Source organism: Cetorhinus maximus, chromosome 19 (genome assembly GCF_964194155.1).
Source record: "Cetorhinus maximus chromosome 19, sCetMax3.hap1.1, whole genome shotgun sequence".
In the NCBI taxonomy this organism is placed as follows: domain Eukaryota; kingdom Metazoa; phylum Chordata; class Chondrichthyes; order Lamniformes; family Cetorhinidae; genus Cetorhinus; species Cetorhinus maximus.
Window position 1 is genome coordinate 12,109,255 of NC_135897.1, and position 20,007 is coordinate 12,129,261.

Here is a 20,007-nt window from a genome sequence, read left to right on the forward strand (position 1 = left end):
TCGGTATTGTACAATGAGAAGGGGTTAATTAGTCTTGTTTTGCTGGGTCCTTTAGGGGACAGTGACCATAACATGGTAGAATTCTTCATTAGGATGGAAAGTGAATTAGTCCAATCTAAAACTAGAGTCCTAAATCTAAACAAAGAAAACTAAGAAGATATGAGAGTGAGTTAGCTATGGTAGATTGGGAAACTTCAGCCGCTCAGTGACATCCTTGACCCTGGCACTGGGGAGCCAACATACCATCCTGGTATCACGTCTGAGGCTGCAGAAAAGTGTATCTGTTCCCCTTATGATAGAATCCCCTATCACTATTGTTCCCTCACTCTTTTCAGGATGGACAGGCAATGGCTAGTATTTATAGAACAAATGCATGCATTGCCACAATTATACATTCCTTTCTGGCACAAAATCACAACAGGACAAGTGGCCCAACCATGGCTAACAAATTTAAGGATTGGATCCATTGGATCCAAAGCAGAGTCATATAAAGTTGCTAGAAAAAGCAGCAGCCCTGAGGATTGGGAGCAGTTTATAATTCAGAAAAAGAGGAACAAGAGATTGATTAAGAGGGGAAAAGTAGAGTACAAGATTAAACTTGCAAGGAACTTAAAAGTGGACTGTAAAAGCTTCCATAAGTATGTAAGAAGAAAAAGGCTAGTGAAGACAAATGACCCTACAGTCCAAAATAGAAAAATTTATAATAGAGAACAAGAAAATGGCAGAGCAATTAAACAACTACTTTAGTTCTGTCTTCATGGAGGAAGGCACAAATAACTTCCCAGAACTGCTAGGGAACCAATGGTGTAATGAGAAGGAGGAATTGAAGGAAATTAGTGTTACTAAAAAAAAATAGCGCTGGATGGATTAATGGGACTGAAAGCCGATAAATTCCCAGGGCCTGATAATCTACATCCCAGGGAACTACAGGAGGCGGCCATGTAGTGGATGCGTTGCTTGTCATCTTCCAAAATTCTATAAATTCTGGAACAGTCCCAACAGATTGAAGGGTGGCAAATGTAACCACACTTATTTTTTAAAGAAATGGAGGGAGGAAGAAAACGGAATTACAGACTGGTTAGCCTAACATCAGTAGTAGGGAAAATGCTACAACCTATTATAAAGGACGAGGTAACAGGACATTTAGAAAATATCAACGGGATTAGACAAAGTCAGCATGGATTTATGTAAGGAAAATCATGTTTGATAAACTTGAGTTTTTTGAGGATGTAACTAGCAGAGTAGATAAGGGAGAACCAATGGACGTGGTTTATTTGGATTTTCACCAAGCTTTTGGTAAAGTCCCACATAAGAGGTTTGTGTGCAAAATTAAAGCACATGGGACTGGGGGTAATATATTAGCATGGATTGAGAATTGGTTAGCAGACAGGAAGCAGAGTTGGAATAAATGAATCTTTTTTAGAGTGGCGGGTGGTGACTAGTGGGGTACCGCAGGGGCCAGTGCTTGGGCCCCAGCTATTCACAATATATATCAATGATTTGGATGAGGGAACCAAATGTAATATTTCCAAGTTTGCTGACAACACAAAACTAGGGGGAATATTAGAGCTGAGGAGGATGTTAAGAGACTTCAAGATGATTTAGGCAAGCTGAGTGAATGGGCAAATACATGGCAGATGCAGTATAATGTGGATAAGTGTGAAGTTATCCACTTTGGTAGGAAAAACAGAATGGCAGAGTATTATTTAAATGGTGATAGATTGGGAAATGTTGATGTACAAAGGGACCTGGGTGTCCTTGTACATCAAACACTGAAAGCAAGCATGCAGGTGCAGCAAGCAGTTAGGAGATAAATGGTATATTGGCCTTCATTGTAAGAGGATTTGAGTACAGGAGCAAGGATTTCTTGCTGCAGTGGAAAAGGCCTTGGTGAGAACCACACCTGGAGTATTGTGTGCAGTTTTGGTCTCCTTACCTAAGAAAGGACGTACTTGCTGTAGAGAGAGTGCAGCGAAGGTCAGGGGTCTAGAACAAGGGGTCGGGGTCACAGTCTTAGGATATGGGGTAGGCCATTTAGGACTGAGATGAGGAGAAACTTCTTTACTCAGGATGGTGAACCTGTGAAATTCTCTACCACAGAAGGCTGTGGAGGCCAAGTCACTGAATATATTTAAGAAGGAAATAGATTTCTAGACTCTGAAGGCATCTGGGGAGATAGCAGGAGTATGTTGTTGCAATAGAGGATCAGCCATGATCATATTGAATGGCAGAGCAGGCTTGAAGGGCCAAATGACCTACTCCCACTCCTATTTTCTATATTTCTATGTATTCTAGCCCATTGAGATATAAATCCAGCAATTCGTTCGCCTTTATGATTATTTTCTGTACCTGTTAATATTTTAATGATCGATGTACATGAATCTCCTAAATCTCTTTGGGACTCCATTGTTTCTAGCTTTTCACCTTTTGGAAAGTACCCAGTTCTAGCCTTTTTTTTCTAAAGTGAATAACCTTTCATTTGCCCACATTGAAACACATTTGCCATTGTTTTTCCCATTCAATTACTCTATTAATTTCTTTAATTATATGCTTCAATCTAAACAGCTTACAATGCCACATCTTTGTCAGTGGCAAACTTAAGATCATAGATTCATAAGAAATAGGAGGAGTAGGCCATTCGGCCCTCCAGTCTGCTCTGCCATTCAATAACATCATGGCTGATCTGATTGTGATCTTAACTCCACTTTCCTGCCTGTCCCCCATAGTCCTTAACTCCCTTGTCAATCAAAAATCTGTCGAATTTGACCTTGAATATATTCAATTACCCAGCCTCCACTACCCTCCGCGGAAAGGAATTTCAAGGCCTGAGAGAAAAAATTTCCTCCTCACCTCCGTCTTAAATAGGAGGCTCATATTTTGAAACTGTGCCCCCTAGCTCTAGACTCCCCCCACCATGGAGAGCATCCTCCCAGCACCCGCCTTGTCAGAATCTTATGTTTCAATAAGATTACCCCTCATTCTTTTAAACTCCAATGAGACTTGGATAATGTGGCTTTCTATTCCCTCATCCAAGATGCAAATAAATATAGTATAATAAATATATGTAAATGAATAAATATAACGAATATAGTTGAGGCCCCACCACCTGTCAGACGCTAGCACACCTTGCCAATCAGAGGAACTGCTCATTATCTGTCTTCTGGTGTTCAACCTATTTCGTAATCAGCTCATTTTTTGCCTTCAATTCCGTGAAATTCAACACCCTCCCAGGTCCTATGACCAGGTTTTTATGCCATTTCTTTCCAACACAGGCGCACTGGGCACTGATCCATGGCCTGAAGATCTCTCAACGCTGAACTGGGTATGCACAGCATTCTTCCAATTTGTGCATGTGTGGAAACTCCCGAGCATGTTAGGACTTGTAGTTCCCCACCTCCACTCAGAAATCAGATGAGGTCCTCTTTCTTGACAGACTCCTTATTCTGAGAGTCTGCCCCTAATTTTAGATTCCCCAGCCAGTGCAAATATACTCCCAGCATCAGCCTTGTCAAGCCCTTTAAGAATTTTGTTTCAATGAGATCACTTCTCATCCTTCTAAATTCTAGGGAATACAGGTCTAGTCTACTCAGTTGGTCCACGTAGGACAATCCCCACAACCCAGCAATCAGTCTGGTTAACCTTCGTTGCACTCCCTCTAAGACAATTATATCCTTCCTTAGGTAATGAGTATACAGTACTCCAGGTGTGGTTAGCAAGACCCTGTATGACTGCAGTAAGACTTCTTTACTCCTACACTCTAATCCTTTTGTAGGAAAGGCTAACATATCACTTGCTTTCCTAATTGCTTACTGTACCTGCATATTAACTTTCTGTATGTTTACAATTCAATGGTATTTGAGACACCTGGATAGAGTTGTAGAATATGGGAAACAAATGAGAAAGTGCTTTAGAATAATGGGCTTTGCTAGCAATGACATAGGCTCAAATAGCTGAAATAGCCTCCTCTTGCACTTTAATTTCTGATTTTGTAATTTACTAATCTTGTTTTGATGCTATATAAATCTGCAAACAGATCTCATGTTCAATCTCCTCCCTCACTCCTCAATAATTGGAGCAGGCTCAAAGGGCCAAATGGCCTACTCCTGCTCCTAAGTCCTATGTTGCTAATTGCCTACTTTATCCATTTCCAAAATTTGAAGCCTGAATTTCTTAAACTTTTCAGATTGAGAACAGGCAGTCTGTCACTCCATTTTCATATAATTCCTTTGCCACCACGCTAGATTCCTCTCCAAAGAGGGATCTTTGATGTGAAGTTTACTCCACTTCCTCCTATTCAGCTTCCCTTTCAATTTGCTGGCTTCTGTGCTTTTAAACTTAGCCTGGTTGGATTGGATCTTGCCTGTGTCTTTCCCTCAGTTTCCTTCTGAATCTTGGGCTCTGTATTTGGCAACAACGTTTACATCCATTCATCACTGGGTGATGTGTGAATGTGGCAGCTGGGCTGAACACTGCCATTGTAAAAACTTGGGCTGGCTGCGCAGGAAATATCTCTGGGTAGGAAATATCTGCTGGGTCTGAGCAGAATAGTTGTTTGGAACTGCACCAGGGTGAAAAAGTAGCCTCTGCTACATTAGAGGCACCTTGGAAGCAGACATGCCCCTCAGGCCCCTGCAACAGGTTGTGTATTGAGGTAAAATCTAATAGGAAAATTTGGACAATTTATGGATACAATTAACTTTATTTTTCAAAGCATGTGTGCTTTGAGTTGTGTGTGCAGTTAGCTAACTAAGGAATAGGAATCAAAATGACAACTGAAATAGTTTAGGAAAAGTGTTTAGGATGACTGCTTTGGTTTATCTGTTCCTTGCAACTGTTTACTGGCTACTGAATGTTGACTTGTTTATGAAATTCCTGACTGGCAGTTTCCCTCTTCACTTGCAACCAGTTCATTTATATGCTGAACCATTTTATTTTAGATTTATCATTCATTCGTGGATCCAAGATTTCTCACAATCAAGTGTAAGTGTAGCATTGGAAAATTGCATTAGTTTCAAAGTGTGACACTTGATGCGAGGGATACAGGCATGTGCTAGACATTGTTTTTTTTTACTTATAATAGAGGATCTTCTGTGTAATTATTTGTGATAAATCAAGGTTTTGTTGTTTCAAAATGATGGAGTAGGCATAGAAGTGCAATGAAAGAATTTGGAAGAAATTTCCAAGACCTCTTCCCAGAAACAATTCAAGATGTGTTTTCTTGTTGATTCCTGGAAAGTAAAGAGTATTTCCCTTATCCAATGTAGTTGGATAAGTCTTGATGTAAAAATCACTACTTGAATTTTGAGCATAAATAATATAAATTGCAGTTGCTGTAATAGTTTCTCTCACTTCTCGGAGTAAAAATCAGAACTTCAAAATATTTATTGTGATCATTCACCTCAAAATGTTCTAAAACTTTTATGCTGTTGATTTCGAAAAACAAGTTCATGGGAAAATGAGCTGTTGCAACTGCCAGCTGCTTGACATGTGCTGGGAGATTCTCTGCATTTCAGGCTGTGGCATCCTGGGAACTTCAGGCTGAGCCATAATTGGTTAACACGAGTGATAGCTTTGGAAAGAATGTCCACTCCATCTGTACACTTTGAGAGGCCACAGGCTCTAAGTACCAGAGAATAATGCATTGAGTATTACATGCTATCATGTTTGTAAAATAGTATATTCTCTAATTAATCTCAAACAGCCCCACAAGAAATTCACTGGTTATGTACAAAATCAAAGAAAGACTTGCATTTATATCGTGCTTTTCACAATCATGATGTCTCAAAGCACTTTATAGCCAATTAAGTACTTTTGAAGTGTAGTCATTGTTGTGATGTAAGAATTGCAGCAGCCAATTTGTGCATAGCAAGCTCCCACAAATAGCTTTGTGCTAATTACCAGATAATCTGTTTTTTGTGATGTGGATTGAGGGATAAATATTGGCCTGGACACCAGGGAAAAGTCCTCTACTCTTCAAAACAGTGCCATGTGATGTTTTACATCTACCTGAGAGGGCATATAGAGCCTCACTTCAACATCTCATTCAAGAGATGGCATCTAGTGGAGCATCTACAAGACCAAACCTGTTCATTCAGCAGGTTTGTTGTTTTGTTATGTTTAAGTTACAGCGTGTCAGCTGGGGCAGTAATTGAGGTATTATATTTGGACATGTCCTTTCCTGATCGCCATGTCATCACTTCTGGAGATAAAGTGCGTTAGGATGAGGACAGGATAACACTCGGCTGTAATGCCCACTGAATCTCACCTGTACACTGGAACATGACCAGTTGGCCAAGATTGTGGGCATGCGGTAAGAGAAAGCAGTTCTAATTTATACAAAGCATTTTATTTCTTTTGACTAAGATTATTTTGCACAGAAGTTCTAAAGGTCACATGAACCATGCACAAAGTTTACATAATGCAAAATTCAAAGACAGGGTAGCGTGACAGCAATATACATCAGTATGGGCCATAGCAACCCACATCACAACCCCATATACTAGACTGAATCACAGGCTCACATCAAGTTTAACTTTGGCCATTACAGAACAATAGAAAGATGTTCATTAATAATCTTAGCACTCACTACCTTTGAAGATGAAATAAACCAAAATATAAAAAACTTCCTAACTGTGCACCAATGCTGAGTCATGCACAGTGATTGTTTTCATCAATAGGAGTTGGATACAGCATGAAGCAGGAATTGTCATGAAGGTTGAAAGTTGCATGATGCTGGAGGAGGGAGGGTAAAGGGTGAGAAAGGGTGCTATAACCGTCTGCTGTTAGTTAAAGTGGGGAGAAGCGTGCAATGGCTAAACAGTATTGGTGGGTAATAAGGTGACGATCACACAATATTGGTGAGTAATGGCAGAGGGTGAAAAAGCTGGACAGTTGTTTCGGACCAGTTAATTCAGCATAGATTGGGAATTGAACATGGGATGTGGTCTGCATGGTTTAGTATGTGACATGGTGCATGCGATTACTTTGTTTGTCCTGGTTCATGATGGATAATAATATTCATCTTTTCTTTTAGGAAGCTCACATTCTTTGACAACTGGAGCTCGTTAGCAGTTCATGTTGCAATGGATAATACAGTAATAATTGACGACATCAGTAAGTGTTAGCATGGGAGTGAATCTGTAAAGTTGTGTTCCTGTGGTTGAACCCTACTGTAAATGTTACTATCTCTGTTAATAGCCTTCACCTCTCAATTGGAAGAATGTAGGCCCAAGCCCCATTCCTGGGCAGCACCGAGGAAGTCTTTTGAATTAACTGTTAATCTGGGGAGTTGCTTGTCGCTGTGGTTTAGTTTAGCCCTGTGGCTTTATATAAGGAAAGTCAGGGCATTCTCTTGGCTGACTTCCCTTCCTAAACTAACACTAGCATAAGTAGATTAACTAGTAGTTCATCCCATTACACTTAATAGCATCCTGCTGTTTGTACATGTCTGCTCCCTTTGCCAACATAAGTCATTGTGCTTCAGAGTAGTTTATTGTCTGTGAAATATTTCTCAGAAATGTGTTTTGGTGGTCTTTAAATACAGCTTCCTTCCTGTGTTGAAAAGTGGTCACTTGCCCCTGATCTGCCTTGTAATCTGTATAATATGTTGAAAATCTTGTGTGTGTACATGTCTTGTCGATAAAACCTTACTTTCTATTGTCAACTTTCTCATCAATTCTTGTTCATTTATAATGGAAACTCCCTATGTAAACTCGTCACTCTGTAATTCCATCCTTCTCCTAATGGTGGCACTGTATCACCTAGTTTTCCATTTCCCAGCTCAACTTGCAGCACAGATGACTCCTGTGCTGTAACTAACCCTGCTTGTTACCTAAATCATCAAATAAAATCCAAATAGTGAACAAAATAAGGACTTTAAGTTATGTCTGCATGCCCAGGTCCAATTATTCCCTGCCCTCTAACCTCACTTGCACACCACATTAATTCTTGAACGTCTCTCTGCAGTGCCTCAGGAAATTACCTATTGTTTTATAAGTAGTTAAATAATAATCAAAATAATTTCCCAGGAGAACTTTTGGCCTAACCATGTACATTTATAATTGAATGCAATCACCACAACACTGCTGATGGCTGTGGTTTATTGTTGTTTCAATGCAAATGTATAAAAGGTGTAGCCACCAGGAGTTTCATCAGGTTAACCATCAGGAGTTTCAAGCCTCTATGATATAATTGTGAACCAGTAACAATATCAGGAATTTATAGTGATGTTTAATGGTGTACTGGTAAACATGGTGCATACTTTTCCCTCCCCTTTCTCCCTATCTCTCAAAAAGACTGACAAACTATTCTATGGGCACACTCCTTTTCCTCCTCCTCTTCCCATCACTCCTTCCACCCGTCATGGATCACCTACATGGCCATTCTTAATGCGAAACCTGGACATTGAGTGTTATCCAGCTAGTCAACCCAATCCTGTTCATGTCTCTTGCTTACCTACTTGCTTTTTACAGCAAGTAACACTTGCCAGCAATCAGGGAGGGAACACTGGCTGATTTTTTTATATATATGTCTATCTCCTTAGCTTAGATTACCTGAGGTTAACTGATCTCAATTTATCAATTTAGCATTAAGAGGAGCAGTTGCATTTATATAGCATCCTAGGGATGCCCCAAAACACTTTGCAGTCTATTAAGTGCTTTTGTGGTGTAATCATTATTGTAATATGGCCAATTTCTACAATTGATCTCGTAAAATCTCATACGGCATAGAGATAAATGACCAGATGATTGCTTTTGTGATGTTAATTGATACATAAATGTTGGCCATGTACCAGAAGAATTCCCCTGTTCCTCTTTGAATAGTATCATAGGATATTTTCCATCCACCTGAGAAGGCAGACAGGGCCTTTGTTTAACATCTCATTTGACAGATATCAGCTCTGCGCTGACCAGTCATTCCAGATTCTGTGCTCTAACCTTTGGAGTGGGACATGAACTCAACCTTCTCAATCAAAAGCAAGAGTGCTACTACTAAGCCAAGGTTAACAGCTTTTGTGTAATCTCTGAATGATTGTTTTCTAGTCCACATACAAAGAAATGATTTTTGAACATTTGTGTTTCTCTTTTTGATGCTTAGACTAGCCTCCCTATTAAACTACTTTTACTATTGAGAAGTATAGGGAAAGTACAGTGCCAAAGCTAGATGAGGAACTCTGGTGAATCAGGAAGTAATCTCTGGATGACATCAAGCTTGGACTTATTCTGTGGGTTGTACTTGGGGCAAGATCCTAATATAAACTATACCTGCATAAATTTATGTAGAACCTGTTGTGTCAAATTCCATCCTGAGCTTTTTGTTTCTTGTCAATTTCTTCATCAGATTTATCTTAAGATTTTGATGCTTTGCTAGGGTATGGCTCCATAATCATCAGTCACGCACTGAGCTTGACCAGTTGGCCATTATCTCACCTGAATCTTGACAATGATGTTGGCGGACTTTTGCTACCGTTGGGTCATCACAGCTGTACTTAATCTTTGTCTCACTGTGACAAACACTGTGGAGGACTTGCTGAATAGCCATCAGGAGTAGGAATTTGTGCCATTTCCCACATCCTAACCCAGAGCCTTGGGATCAGTTGTTGTGTCCCATTGTTGCTATGGCTAAGATCAGCTAACCTAGCAAAGACTCAGAGATCCATTCTGGCAGCGACTGATCTTTGTAACTCAGGTGATGCGTTTATCCAACAAATTATTGTAAGAGCCATTTATATACTTACCCTTGATTATAGCTGTGCAAACAAAATCATAGTTCTGATCACCAACTTGAAGGTCAGTTTACCTCCTGAATGAACCCAAGCCAGTGTTTACCTAACGTCAGCTATACTTTGTAGTCTTCAAGGGGGACACTATGGTTCTCTGTCTTCTCCCATGGCAGCAGTCAGCTATCCTGAAACCTGATGGTCTCGGCAGCAAAGCCTATTTGCTGTTGAGTAAACACTGGATAGATTCATACATGGTTTAACAGACCTTTTGAAATCATTGATCATCCACACCCTTGTAGGCAGCGAGCCCCACGTATTTACCACTTCTGTATGAAAGTTCTTCCTCGCATCATCCTACATCTCTTGCTGAAAACTTTAAATATATGTCCCCTAGTCCTTATACCATCAGCCAATGGGAACAACTTTCCTTTGTCTGCCTTATCTAAATCTGTCATAACCTTATATATCTCTATTAAATGTCCCTTCAACTTCCTTTGCTCCAAGGAGAACAACCCAGGCTTCTCCAAACTAACCTTGTAACTAAAATCCCTCATTCCTGAAACCATTCTGGTAAATCTCCTCTGCACCCTCTCAAGGACTCTTGCATCCTTCCTAAAGTGTGGTGACCAGAACTGAATGTAATACTCTAGTTGTGACCTAACCAGAGCTTTATGAAGTTTCAGTATAACTCCCCTGCTTTTACACTCGATACCTCTAGTCATGAAGCCCAATATCGAATATGCTTTGCTAACTACTCTCTCAATATATCCTGACACCTTCAAAGATCTATGAAAGTGAATCCCAGGTATCTGGACGCTGTGGGCTAACAGGACCACGGAGGAAACGAAGCCATAACTGAACAATGCCAAAATAAGAGGAGTTAGGAAGATGCAAACAGGAGTAGGCCATTTAGCCTGTTGAGCCTGTTCCACTATTCGGTGTGATCAGTATTGATCTGCGAGCTAACTCCATAAATCTTTGCCCCATATCCCTTAAATTAGCAATAATATATCAATCTCTGATTTATAATTAATTTATTTTGTGTCAGCTGCCATATACGGATGAGAGTTCCAAAGGTCTATCATCCTCTGCGTAGATGTATTTCTTAATTTCACTCCTGAAAGGACTGGCTCTAAGTTTTAGATCCTATCTATTCCCCTTAATATCTTTAAAGCGCAATCAAATCATCCCTTAATCTTCTAAACTCCAGGAAATATAACTGTTTTCTTCTCGTAATTTAACCCTTGGAGTGCAGGTATCAATCCTAGTAAATTTACACTCCACTCCCTCCAAGGCCAAAGTATTCTTTCTAAGGTGTGATGCCCAGAACTGCTCAAGGTAATTCCAGGTGTGGTCTAACCAGGGTTTTGTATAGCTGAAGCATGACTTCAACCCCTTGTATCCTATTCCTCTAGATAGGACAGCATTGCATTAGCCTTTTTGGTTTTTATTTATTCTTTCATGGGATGTGGGTGTTGTTGTCAAGGCCAACATTTATTGTCCATCCCTAATTGCCCTTGAACTGAGTGGCTTGCTAGGCCAGTTCAGAGGGCAGTTAAGGGTCAATCACATTGCTATAGATCTAGAGTCACATGTAGGCCAGACCAGGAAGGTAGATTTCCTTCCCAGTAGTGAACTAGATGGGTTTTTAAGACAATCGACAACGGCTTCATAGCCACTGTTACTGAACAAATCTTCCTTGAGTGATCTGTCCACACACAGGCTGCAACAGGTATCAGGACAGCAGTAGCAGTGCCAGCACAATAGCTTTTAATTCCAGATTTTGTTAGTTAAATTTAAATTCCTCCAGCTGCCATTGTGGATTTGAACCTATGTCCCCAGAGCATTAGCTTGGGCTTCTGGATTACTAGCCCAGTGACACTACCACTATGCCACCATCTCCCGTTATGATTTTCTGTACCTAATCATGATATTTTAATAATCTGTGTACCTGGACCTTCAAGTCTCTTTAGACCTCTGCTGTTTCTAGGTTTTCACTGTTTACAAAGTCCCCTGTTCTATCCTGTTTAGTTCCAAAGTGGATGACCTCATATTTGCTTACATTGAAATCCATTTGTCACAGTTTTCCCATTCATTTAATCAATTAATACCTCTTTCTAAACAATGTAGAGGAAAGGTTGGACAGGCTAGGCTTGTATCTACTGGAATTTAGAGAAGTAAGAGGCGATTGGTAGAAATGTATAAGATCCTGAGAGGTCATGACAGGGTGGATGTGGAGAGGATGTTTCCTATTTTGGGAGAATCTAGAATTAGGGGTCAGTGCTTAAAAATAAGGGGTCGCCCATTTAAAACGGATGAGAATTTTTTTCTGAGGGTCGTGAGTCTTCGGAACTCTTCCTCAAAAGGTGGTGGAAGCAGAGTCTTTGAATATTTTTAAGGCAGAGCTAGATAGATTCTTGATAACCTTTCACCCCCTTGTTTATCAGGGGTAGGTGGGAATGTGAAGTTGAGATTACAATCGGATTGGCCATGATCTTATTGAATGGGGGGGCAGGCTCGAAGGGCCAAGTGGCCTAGTCCTCCTAATTCGTATGTTCATGTAGATGGTAAATTTACAACGATCTTGTGTCATCTGAAAATTTGTGACTTCCCATCCCATCCTTTAGTCAATATGGTGAACAGTCGCTGTTGCAACAGAAATCTTGTGTGACAAGTCACATTCTGCTAATTAGAGTTTCCATCTGTTACCCTTACTCTTTGTCCCCTTCCACGCAGTCAGTTTCTAAGCAGGTCAATAATATGCCTTCAATTTCATGAGCTTCAACTTCAGCTAGTCGTCTTTTCTGAGTGACTTTATCAAATGCCTTCTGGTGCTGTGTATAGGCAGGGATGAGACTGGGCGGAGCGGGCTATCATCAATTTCACATCTTGTTTTGTAACAGAAATGTTGTGCAAGTCTGAGAGTCCATGTGCAGGGGCAGCAGCAGCAGCATTCCCGCAAACTGATGGTCAGAGGCCGTTCAATGGGTATCCATCAGGAGCAAATTGCTCAGAAGACACATTAGCATGGAAACCATTAGTGTTGCTAATACCTCTAAGGCTGGGACTCAGCGAGATCAATGAAGCATACATCAAAACACTGAAGGTACAGTTTTTTCCCCTCACAGAAGGCAGTGGACTTGTAAGAAGAATAAAAAGGAAAAAAAATTGTGAATGCTGGAAATCTACACAATTTTTCAGCACAGAAACAGACCATTCTGACAAACAGGTCTACGCAGGTGTTTATGCTCTGCATGAGCCACACTGCCACCATGGTAAACTATCTCTCCTTATCTTTCTCGACCTGCCTGCAGTCTCTTACACAATTGACCACACCATCCTGCTGCAGCGCCTCTCCTTCATCACCCAGCTGGGTGGGAATGCAATCACAAGGTTCCATTCTTATCTATTTAATCATAACCAGAGTATCACTTGCAATGGTTTCTTTTCCCGTTCTCGCACCATTACCTCCGGAATCCCCCAACAGTCTACTCTTGACCCCCTCCTATTTCTCATTTACATGCTACACCTTAATAACAACATCTTGAAAAGCAACATCAGATTTCATGTATGCTGACGACACCCAGATGTACCTCTCTCCTGCCTCTGATTTGTCACACTGCTTGTTTGACGTCCACTGTATGAGCAAAAATTTCCCCCAACTAAATATTGGGAAGTCATTGTCTTTGGCCTCCGCTGCAAACTCAGTTCCCTAGCCACTGACTACATCCCTCTAATCTCTCCTGCCTATCACAGGCTTTCACTTTTGTCCTTCCTCTCCCCTTTCCCTGCCTCTGAACTTGCTTAAAGCCTGTTGGGTTGCTAACCATTCCGGTGCTGATGATGTTATCCACCCGAAACGTTAACTCTGCTTCTCTCTCCACAGATGCTGCCACACCTGCTGAGTGCTTCCAGCATTTTCTATGTTTATTATCGATCCCATCCCTCTCCCTAGTCACTGTCTGAGGCTGAACCTGACTGTTGCAATCTTGGCATCCTATTTAACCCTGAGCTGAGCTTCTGACTCTATATCCACTCCATCACCAGAACCACTAACTCCACTTCCAGAGCATTGCCTGTCTCTGCCCCTGCCTTGGCTTAGCTGATGCTGAAACCCTCATCCATGCTTGTGTTGTTAGAGTTTAATGTTCCTTTGCTCTCCTTGACAGTCTCCCACTTACACCCTCTGCAACTGGAGCTCATCCAAAATGCTGTTGCTGTATTCCATCTTAGCCAAAATCCTGTTCACCCCTGTGCTTGCTGACCTACATTGACTTGTCCACCAACACATCAAATTTAATGTTCTCATTCTCGTGTTCAAGTCCCTCCATGGACTCACCCCTCTGTATCTCTGTAACCTTGTACAATCTAGCAACCCCCCGAGATCTCGGTGCTTTTCCAATTCTCTTTCTCCCCCCAGTCCCCCGGCCTTGTGTCCCACCTGTGTCTTCAGCCCTCATTTACCTTCACCCTGGCTCCATGTCTGTTTCAGTCACTAATTTGGGTTTCTTTTTCAGAAATGTTTCATGATGCCACAATCTCTTGGAGTCATCGGTGGAAAACCCAACAGTGCCCATTATTTCATTGGATATGTAGGTCAGTCAATGCTGAAATATGCCTTCACTTCTGTCCATTGCGAATGGCCGTTACAAAGTTTCAGCCAAGTGGAAACTCTTATGTTTTAAACTGGGCAGTGGTGCAGTGGGAACTAAGTAGTGAACCGTGGGAGGGTGGTAAATGTCAGACCAAGTGGGATATAATGTACATTTCCCTAGTTATAGTTCCTGTAACATTTTGCCATCAAACCATTAGCCATGATTCACCATCAGCAATGCCTCAGGAGTCTGCCAGTAAAATCGCTTTATCTTCTGAGTTGTGCTTTGAAACTACCCAATAAAAGAGTGATATTATGCATCAAATACGTCTCCAAAATATTCTCAGAACAGTACAATTGGCTTCTTATTCTTGAGTGTACAGCAAACAGATAAAACCCTTGGTGTTTTACTGCCTGTCAGCTATGCAAAGAGCAACTTCTTCAAATACTAGTGTTCTGTACAAATGAGCTAATGATTACTTTTACAAATAATGGTTTGTAACAATTCTGTACTTGATAACTAATGTGACTGTAACTGGCCTTGTTTCTGCCAGATACTGCAAATTGTGTACACACACACACGTTGGAAGTGTCACCAAGAAGTCATGTGAAATCTTTGATTTCTTGGATTTGTAAATGGATCCTTTGATAAGAGCCAACTGCTTACATAAATATTCTTCTGTCATTTGGTTTTGCAGAAGATGAACTGATCTACCTTGACCCACATACAACACAGCCTGTGGTGGAGCCATTTGAGGACTTTTCTATTCCAGACGAGAGCTTCCACTGTCAGCACCCACCTTGTAGAATGAACATCTGTGACCTGGACCCTTCCATCGCAGTGGTATGTGCACCACGTCAGTGCTGGTTGAGCATAAAAACACTTTTTTGCTAATCCAATATAGCCAGTTTGAGGTTTATAAGGATCTCTCTGCAGTGCTTTGGATGGTATTGAGCTGTCAGACCAGCAAATAGCACTCAGGGATTACAGATGATCTCTGAAGGATGTATGAATAATGAGTCAATGATGGGAGTTGCTGCTGGAACTTGTATTGAACAAAATATAAGAGAACCTGTAGAGAGAGAAATGCATCTAGCACCAGGACCAGGGAGTGAAATCGTGGGGCTCTGATGCTTCTCCTGTTTCTGGGTCCCTTATTCCTCTCCCCCTCAATCATGCATGCTATTTTTTCCCCTTTCAAGATTCACCGATCAATTCACCAAACAATCACAGAAAGGTCCTGGTAAAATGATGGCATCCATTGTTGGCATCTGGTGACAAATATCAATGATATAATGCAGTGTTGGTTCGTATGCACCCTATAGGTGATCCCACTGCGGCTATTAAATAAACCAGAGTACAAATTTTAGTTTAACAGCATCTCGCAATATTGTTAATTTGACAGGAAAATATCCCATTAGTTATTTGTAACACTGCAGACGATAACACTGATTTTGGTGACTGTTTCATTAACATGTTCTTTGGATACGGTGTTAGTAAATTCAAATTTGAGGGAAAGATTCAATACTTGTAACCCAGATTGCAAGAAAACCTCATGTTTTTTATATATTTTGACTATCTGTTCTGTATAGAAAAGAAAGATCGTCTTCATGCTGTAGCTTTCATTGTTGGAGACTTGTAGAAGGGAAAGAGGGAGGGAGGGAGGACGGTCCCATTCACTTCCTGCTGCCTAAGCTCCCTCCTCCGTCCCTGGACACACTGACACAGCACTCACTCACCTCGATCAAGACAATTCAGTATCACTTGAAGCAAAGTTCCAGTTCCCTGGGAGTGGCTCGTGCTGCGGACATAGTTGACAGCTGAGTCTGGCCTGGCACGAGCCTGAGCTCCCCTGGACCTGCTCTGGCCTCATTACCAGCGGACATTCCCTGCTGCTGTTCCGGAAGGCCAAGAAGTGGCAGCAGAAAATGGAAGACGTTGTCACAAATCGTTCAGCGCAGCTGAAAGATTCCTGCATGGTGGCCTTAATCTTTTAGGCCCACGAGTTTAATGCTGCTGAAAACCCTAATAATTTATAATAGGTGCATAAACAATTACTTAATGCCAACAAAAATGCTGTTCTGCAGATCACTCCTGGCACTGGTCCCTCAAAATTATTAGGTTTGTTTTTAATGCATTTTTTAAGTTTAAAAACACATTTTTTATCTGATTTCCTTGAAAGCACAAACAGACAGGTTTGCGTTGAAATCTTAAACAGACTAGTTTCAATTCCAGCTGCTTTAACCCCCCCCCCAAACACACACAAACAATACCTGCAAAATCTGAGTGTCCAAGAAACCTTTGCTGCTTTCCCTCTCGCCCCCACACACATTTCCATATTAACTTTTGTCCACCTCTAGTTTGTCATGGCCGATGTGTTTATAGACCGAGGCTATATTTCCAACTCTCCCTCTTGCTTTCTCCACCCATCCCATCCCATCCCACTCTCCCCTGCCTTACTATCCCTAAATGTGCATCCTCCTTTTCTGATCGCCCTTGTTTACCTGAATTCATAAATCCCAAAGTAACTGATTTTTAAAAAAAATAACCTCTATTCACTGAAGGTTATTAGAAGAGTTTTGGAGGCCACTACACAAGTGGGAGAAGCAGAATCTATCTTTGGAGGAGTAGCTCTGTCTTCCCCGCACCTGCTGCACCAATCACTGCTCTGCTGTCAGTCCGACCTTCGGACAGTTTCGGGTTGACTGGCTTAAAAAGGATCAGAATCACGAAGGTTGGAAGCCGCAGCGCAGCAACTGACAGGCTGACGGTTCTGATTTTTGTTTTAAAAGCCGGTCTTTCAGGTCAGCAGCTTTGCCTCTGGCTGCTCAGGACAGACGAATTCCATTTACAACGTTGAGCCCGGGCACCCCTAGCCCTGGTGTTTTGTACTGGCTGTACCCAGCTCTCCCAGGCCCAGTCCAGCATATTTACTTTTAAAAAAAATTACATTTTGACACTTACCTCCCCTGAAAGAAATGCTGTTAATATTCTCTTGTTTCTCAATAATGTGTGTTCCAGCACAAATAGTAGCCAGTGAAAAGCAATGTTGCTTTGGGGACTGGGTGGCGCAAGGTCCAGCAGATTGTCTTGCCTTTGGGCCTTGGGTTAATGCTCTGTTCAAACCAATGGAATAAAACTCTGTTGGAGAATTGGTTCTGGGAACTGGAGTACAGGGGGAGGAGGGGAGGTTGTGGCATTTAAAACCATAAATGGTTGTGGTGTATTCAATATTTATACCCAAGGAAATTTGTAAATCTAATTTAAGTTGGATTAATGATCACTGTTTGCACCTTGCCATCTTCAATCTCTGAGTAGAAAAAAAAACTAATATAGGAAGAACCTGATAATAGAGTAATGGAAGATGCAAATTGTGGAAAGGTGCTTTGTGTTGTCAGGAGTCCCCTGCACTGGGTCAGGGGGCAGTAAGTCCACAGCGGCTGCTGAGCATCCTTGGAGCATGTTTGCATTGATTGTAAATGTGCCAGCTGATAATCCCCACACTGCTGCTTGGAGCAGCCATGTTTAATGCATTTGCAGATTTGTCCTGGTAGCTGTGATCTCAATTACCCCCTGGCATAAATTCCTCTCTCCTACCTAATAGAGGTACTGCTGGGATTAGCCTTTAGCAATATGAGGAGGATCAGGAGTGAAAGATTGCTTATCATATAGGGTAATGTTCAATTAAGCATTCTTCAGCCCTCCACAAACCAGTTACCTACCCGCGCTCCTTTCTCCCCACCCCGTGTCTCAAACTGCTCTCTCCATACTTTGCCCCCTCACCTCGATACCCCATGCTCTGCCTCCTCACCTTGATACCCCATGCTCTGCCCTTACATTGAGCTTTTGTACAGCCCAGGATGGATGAAAGACCCCATGCCTCCACTGGGTTTTCTGAGTAGTATGCAATGTATGCCGGCTGCTTCCTGTTCACAATCAACAGTCTGTTGGTGGATGCCAGAGATGGGTGACTATCTCTGAACACTATGCTGGGTGTTGATCCTTGACTGCTTTGTTTGTTCTCCTGCAGGGCTTTTTCTGCAGCACAGAGGAGGATTTTAACGACTGGTGTAAAAGAATGAAAATGGTACGACTAATTCTTTTAAAATTAATTGGATCCTCACAACCAAACTTTTCTTCAGGTGGTTCTGTTAATCTGTTCACCTTCATCTTTTCCATGCAAAGCAGCCCATGTGGTCACAGAGCCTAGAAAGCATCAAACACAGGAAGAAAGACCGTTTCCTCATCCCTGTTTTTAATAGTAAAACAACTTGTAGAGATTCTAGTATCTGAGCATGTCATTACACAGCAGCAATTTAAAGTGTGCAGAAGTGTCTACCTGAATTGGAACGGTCAGCCATGGCCCAGTGATGGCACTCTCACCTGAATCAGAAGTTCATACTGACTTTGCCTGCATATGCTTCAAAAAAATGTATCCCATTTCCTGTGAAGAACTTGTGAATACTCTGAAGAAGGGAGGGGAGGTATATGGATGCACTTTATTTTCCATGGTAGATAGCCCATGGCATTCCTCAAGGTAAGTCAGGCAATCTTATTTTGAGGGCATGGGTTTTATACCCTGTAATGCAACATATAATGTGGTTCACACTTAACTCCCCTCTAAAATAGCCTAGCAAGCCACTTGGTTGTATCAAACCAATACAGAAAAAAAGCACCGTGGGTATACCTACACCACATGGACTGCAGCGGTTCAAGAAAACAGCCCACCATCACCACTTCGAAGGCAATTAGGGATGGACAATATATGTTGGTGCTACCAGTGATGCTCATGTCCCAAGAAGGAATAAAAAAATTATTCTAATGAGAGGATGCTATGCTCCTTTTAAGGCAACAAAGTAATTAACTAAACAAAGACTTTGGTCTTTGAGTTCAATTAATGTTTAAGGGAATATTGCTTATTGGCTTTAAACTGCAGCTAAGAACTACAGTTAAGTTTTTGTGGAAAAAAATATGGCCTTTGCCTATGCAGATGGACCAGTTTTAATATTACTGGTAAACTTCTAATGGTGTTTTACTGTAAGTCAGAAAGTATGCTGTTTTATAAGTACAGGGTCATTAATACCACATCAACACAATAATATTTTTCTGCTAAAGAGTTTCTTTAAGATTACAGCGTCTAATTGATGCAATAAATATTTTGTCCTCCTTGAGAGTTCTTTTGTTTTTTTACAAGATAAATTCTATTTTTAATGACATGGCTTCCTGGGAATTTGCCATTTATTTTGGGGATTGAATTCCATGCTTGTCCATTTTTCCCTGAGAACCTTAAATGATTGGCCTTGATTGTCATTGCATGTTCCTCATATCTGTGATATGATCGTTCACCTCATGGGGGTTTATTCTACAACATCCCACCTGTCACTCTGTGTGGTTCAGCACTAATTTAGTATTCAACCAGCTCTCCTACATATTGTACATTTGCTGTTGGAGCAAAGCTTGGTCCGTTGCCAGTCTCTCTTAGAACTTCTCTCTCTCTCTTGGCAGATTTCACAGGAGAAGGATGCGCTACTGATGTTTGAGCTGATGGATTATCAGACTGCTCGCTTCCCTGATGTCCATTGTCTTACTCTCGGTAACAAAATGTTTCTATTGAATTCAAGTCCATTGCTGTTGTGTGAGCTGCACTAACTCAACCTGAGAATGTTAAAGTAACCAGAATCTGTCTGTCTT

General features: G+C 41.4%; 1 protein-coding gene across 3 annotated transcripts in view; it reads left to right on the top strand.

Moving 5' to 3' along the window:
• The window catches only part of atg4b (autophagy related 4B, cysteine peptidase), a 46,190-nt gene that overhangs the window by 24,254 nt on the left and 1,929 nt on the right, over positions 1-20,007 (top strand). For all 3 annotated transcript variants that reach the window (XM_078563510.1, XM_078563508.1, XM_078563509.1), the window contains 6 exons: positions 7,034-7,113; positions 12,625-12,827; positions 14,239-14,317; positions 15,014-15,159; positions 18,347-18,403; positions 19,822-19,909. In XM_078563510.1, coding sequence (XP_078419636.1) covers positions 7,034-7,113; positions 12,625-12,827; positions 14,239-14,317; positions 15,014-15,159; positions 18,347-18,403; positions 19,822-19,909 — 653 coding nt within the window. The remainder of the gene's footprint in view (positions 1-7,033; positions 7,114-12,624; positions 12,828-14,238; positions 14,318-15,013; positions 15,160-18,346; positions 18,404-19,821; positions 19,910-20,007) is intronic.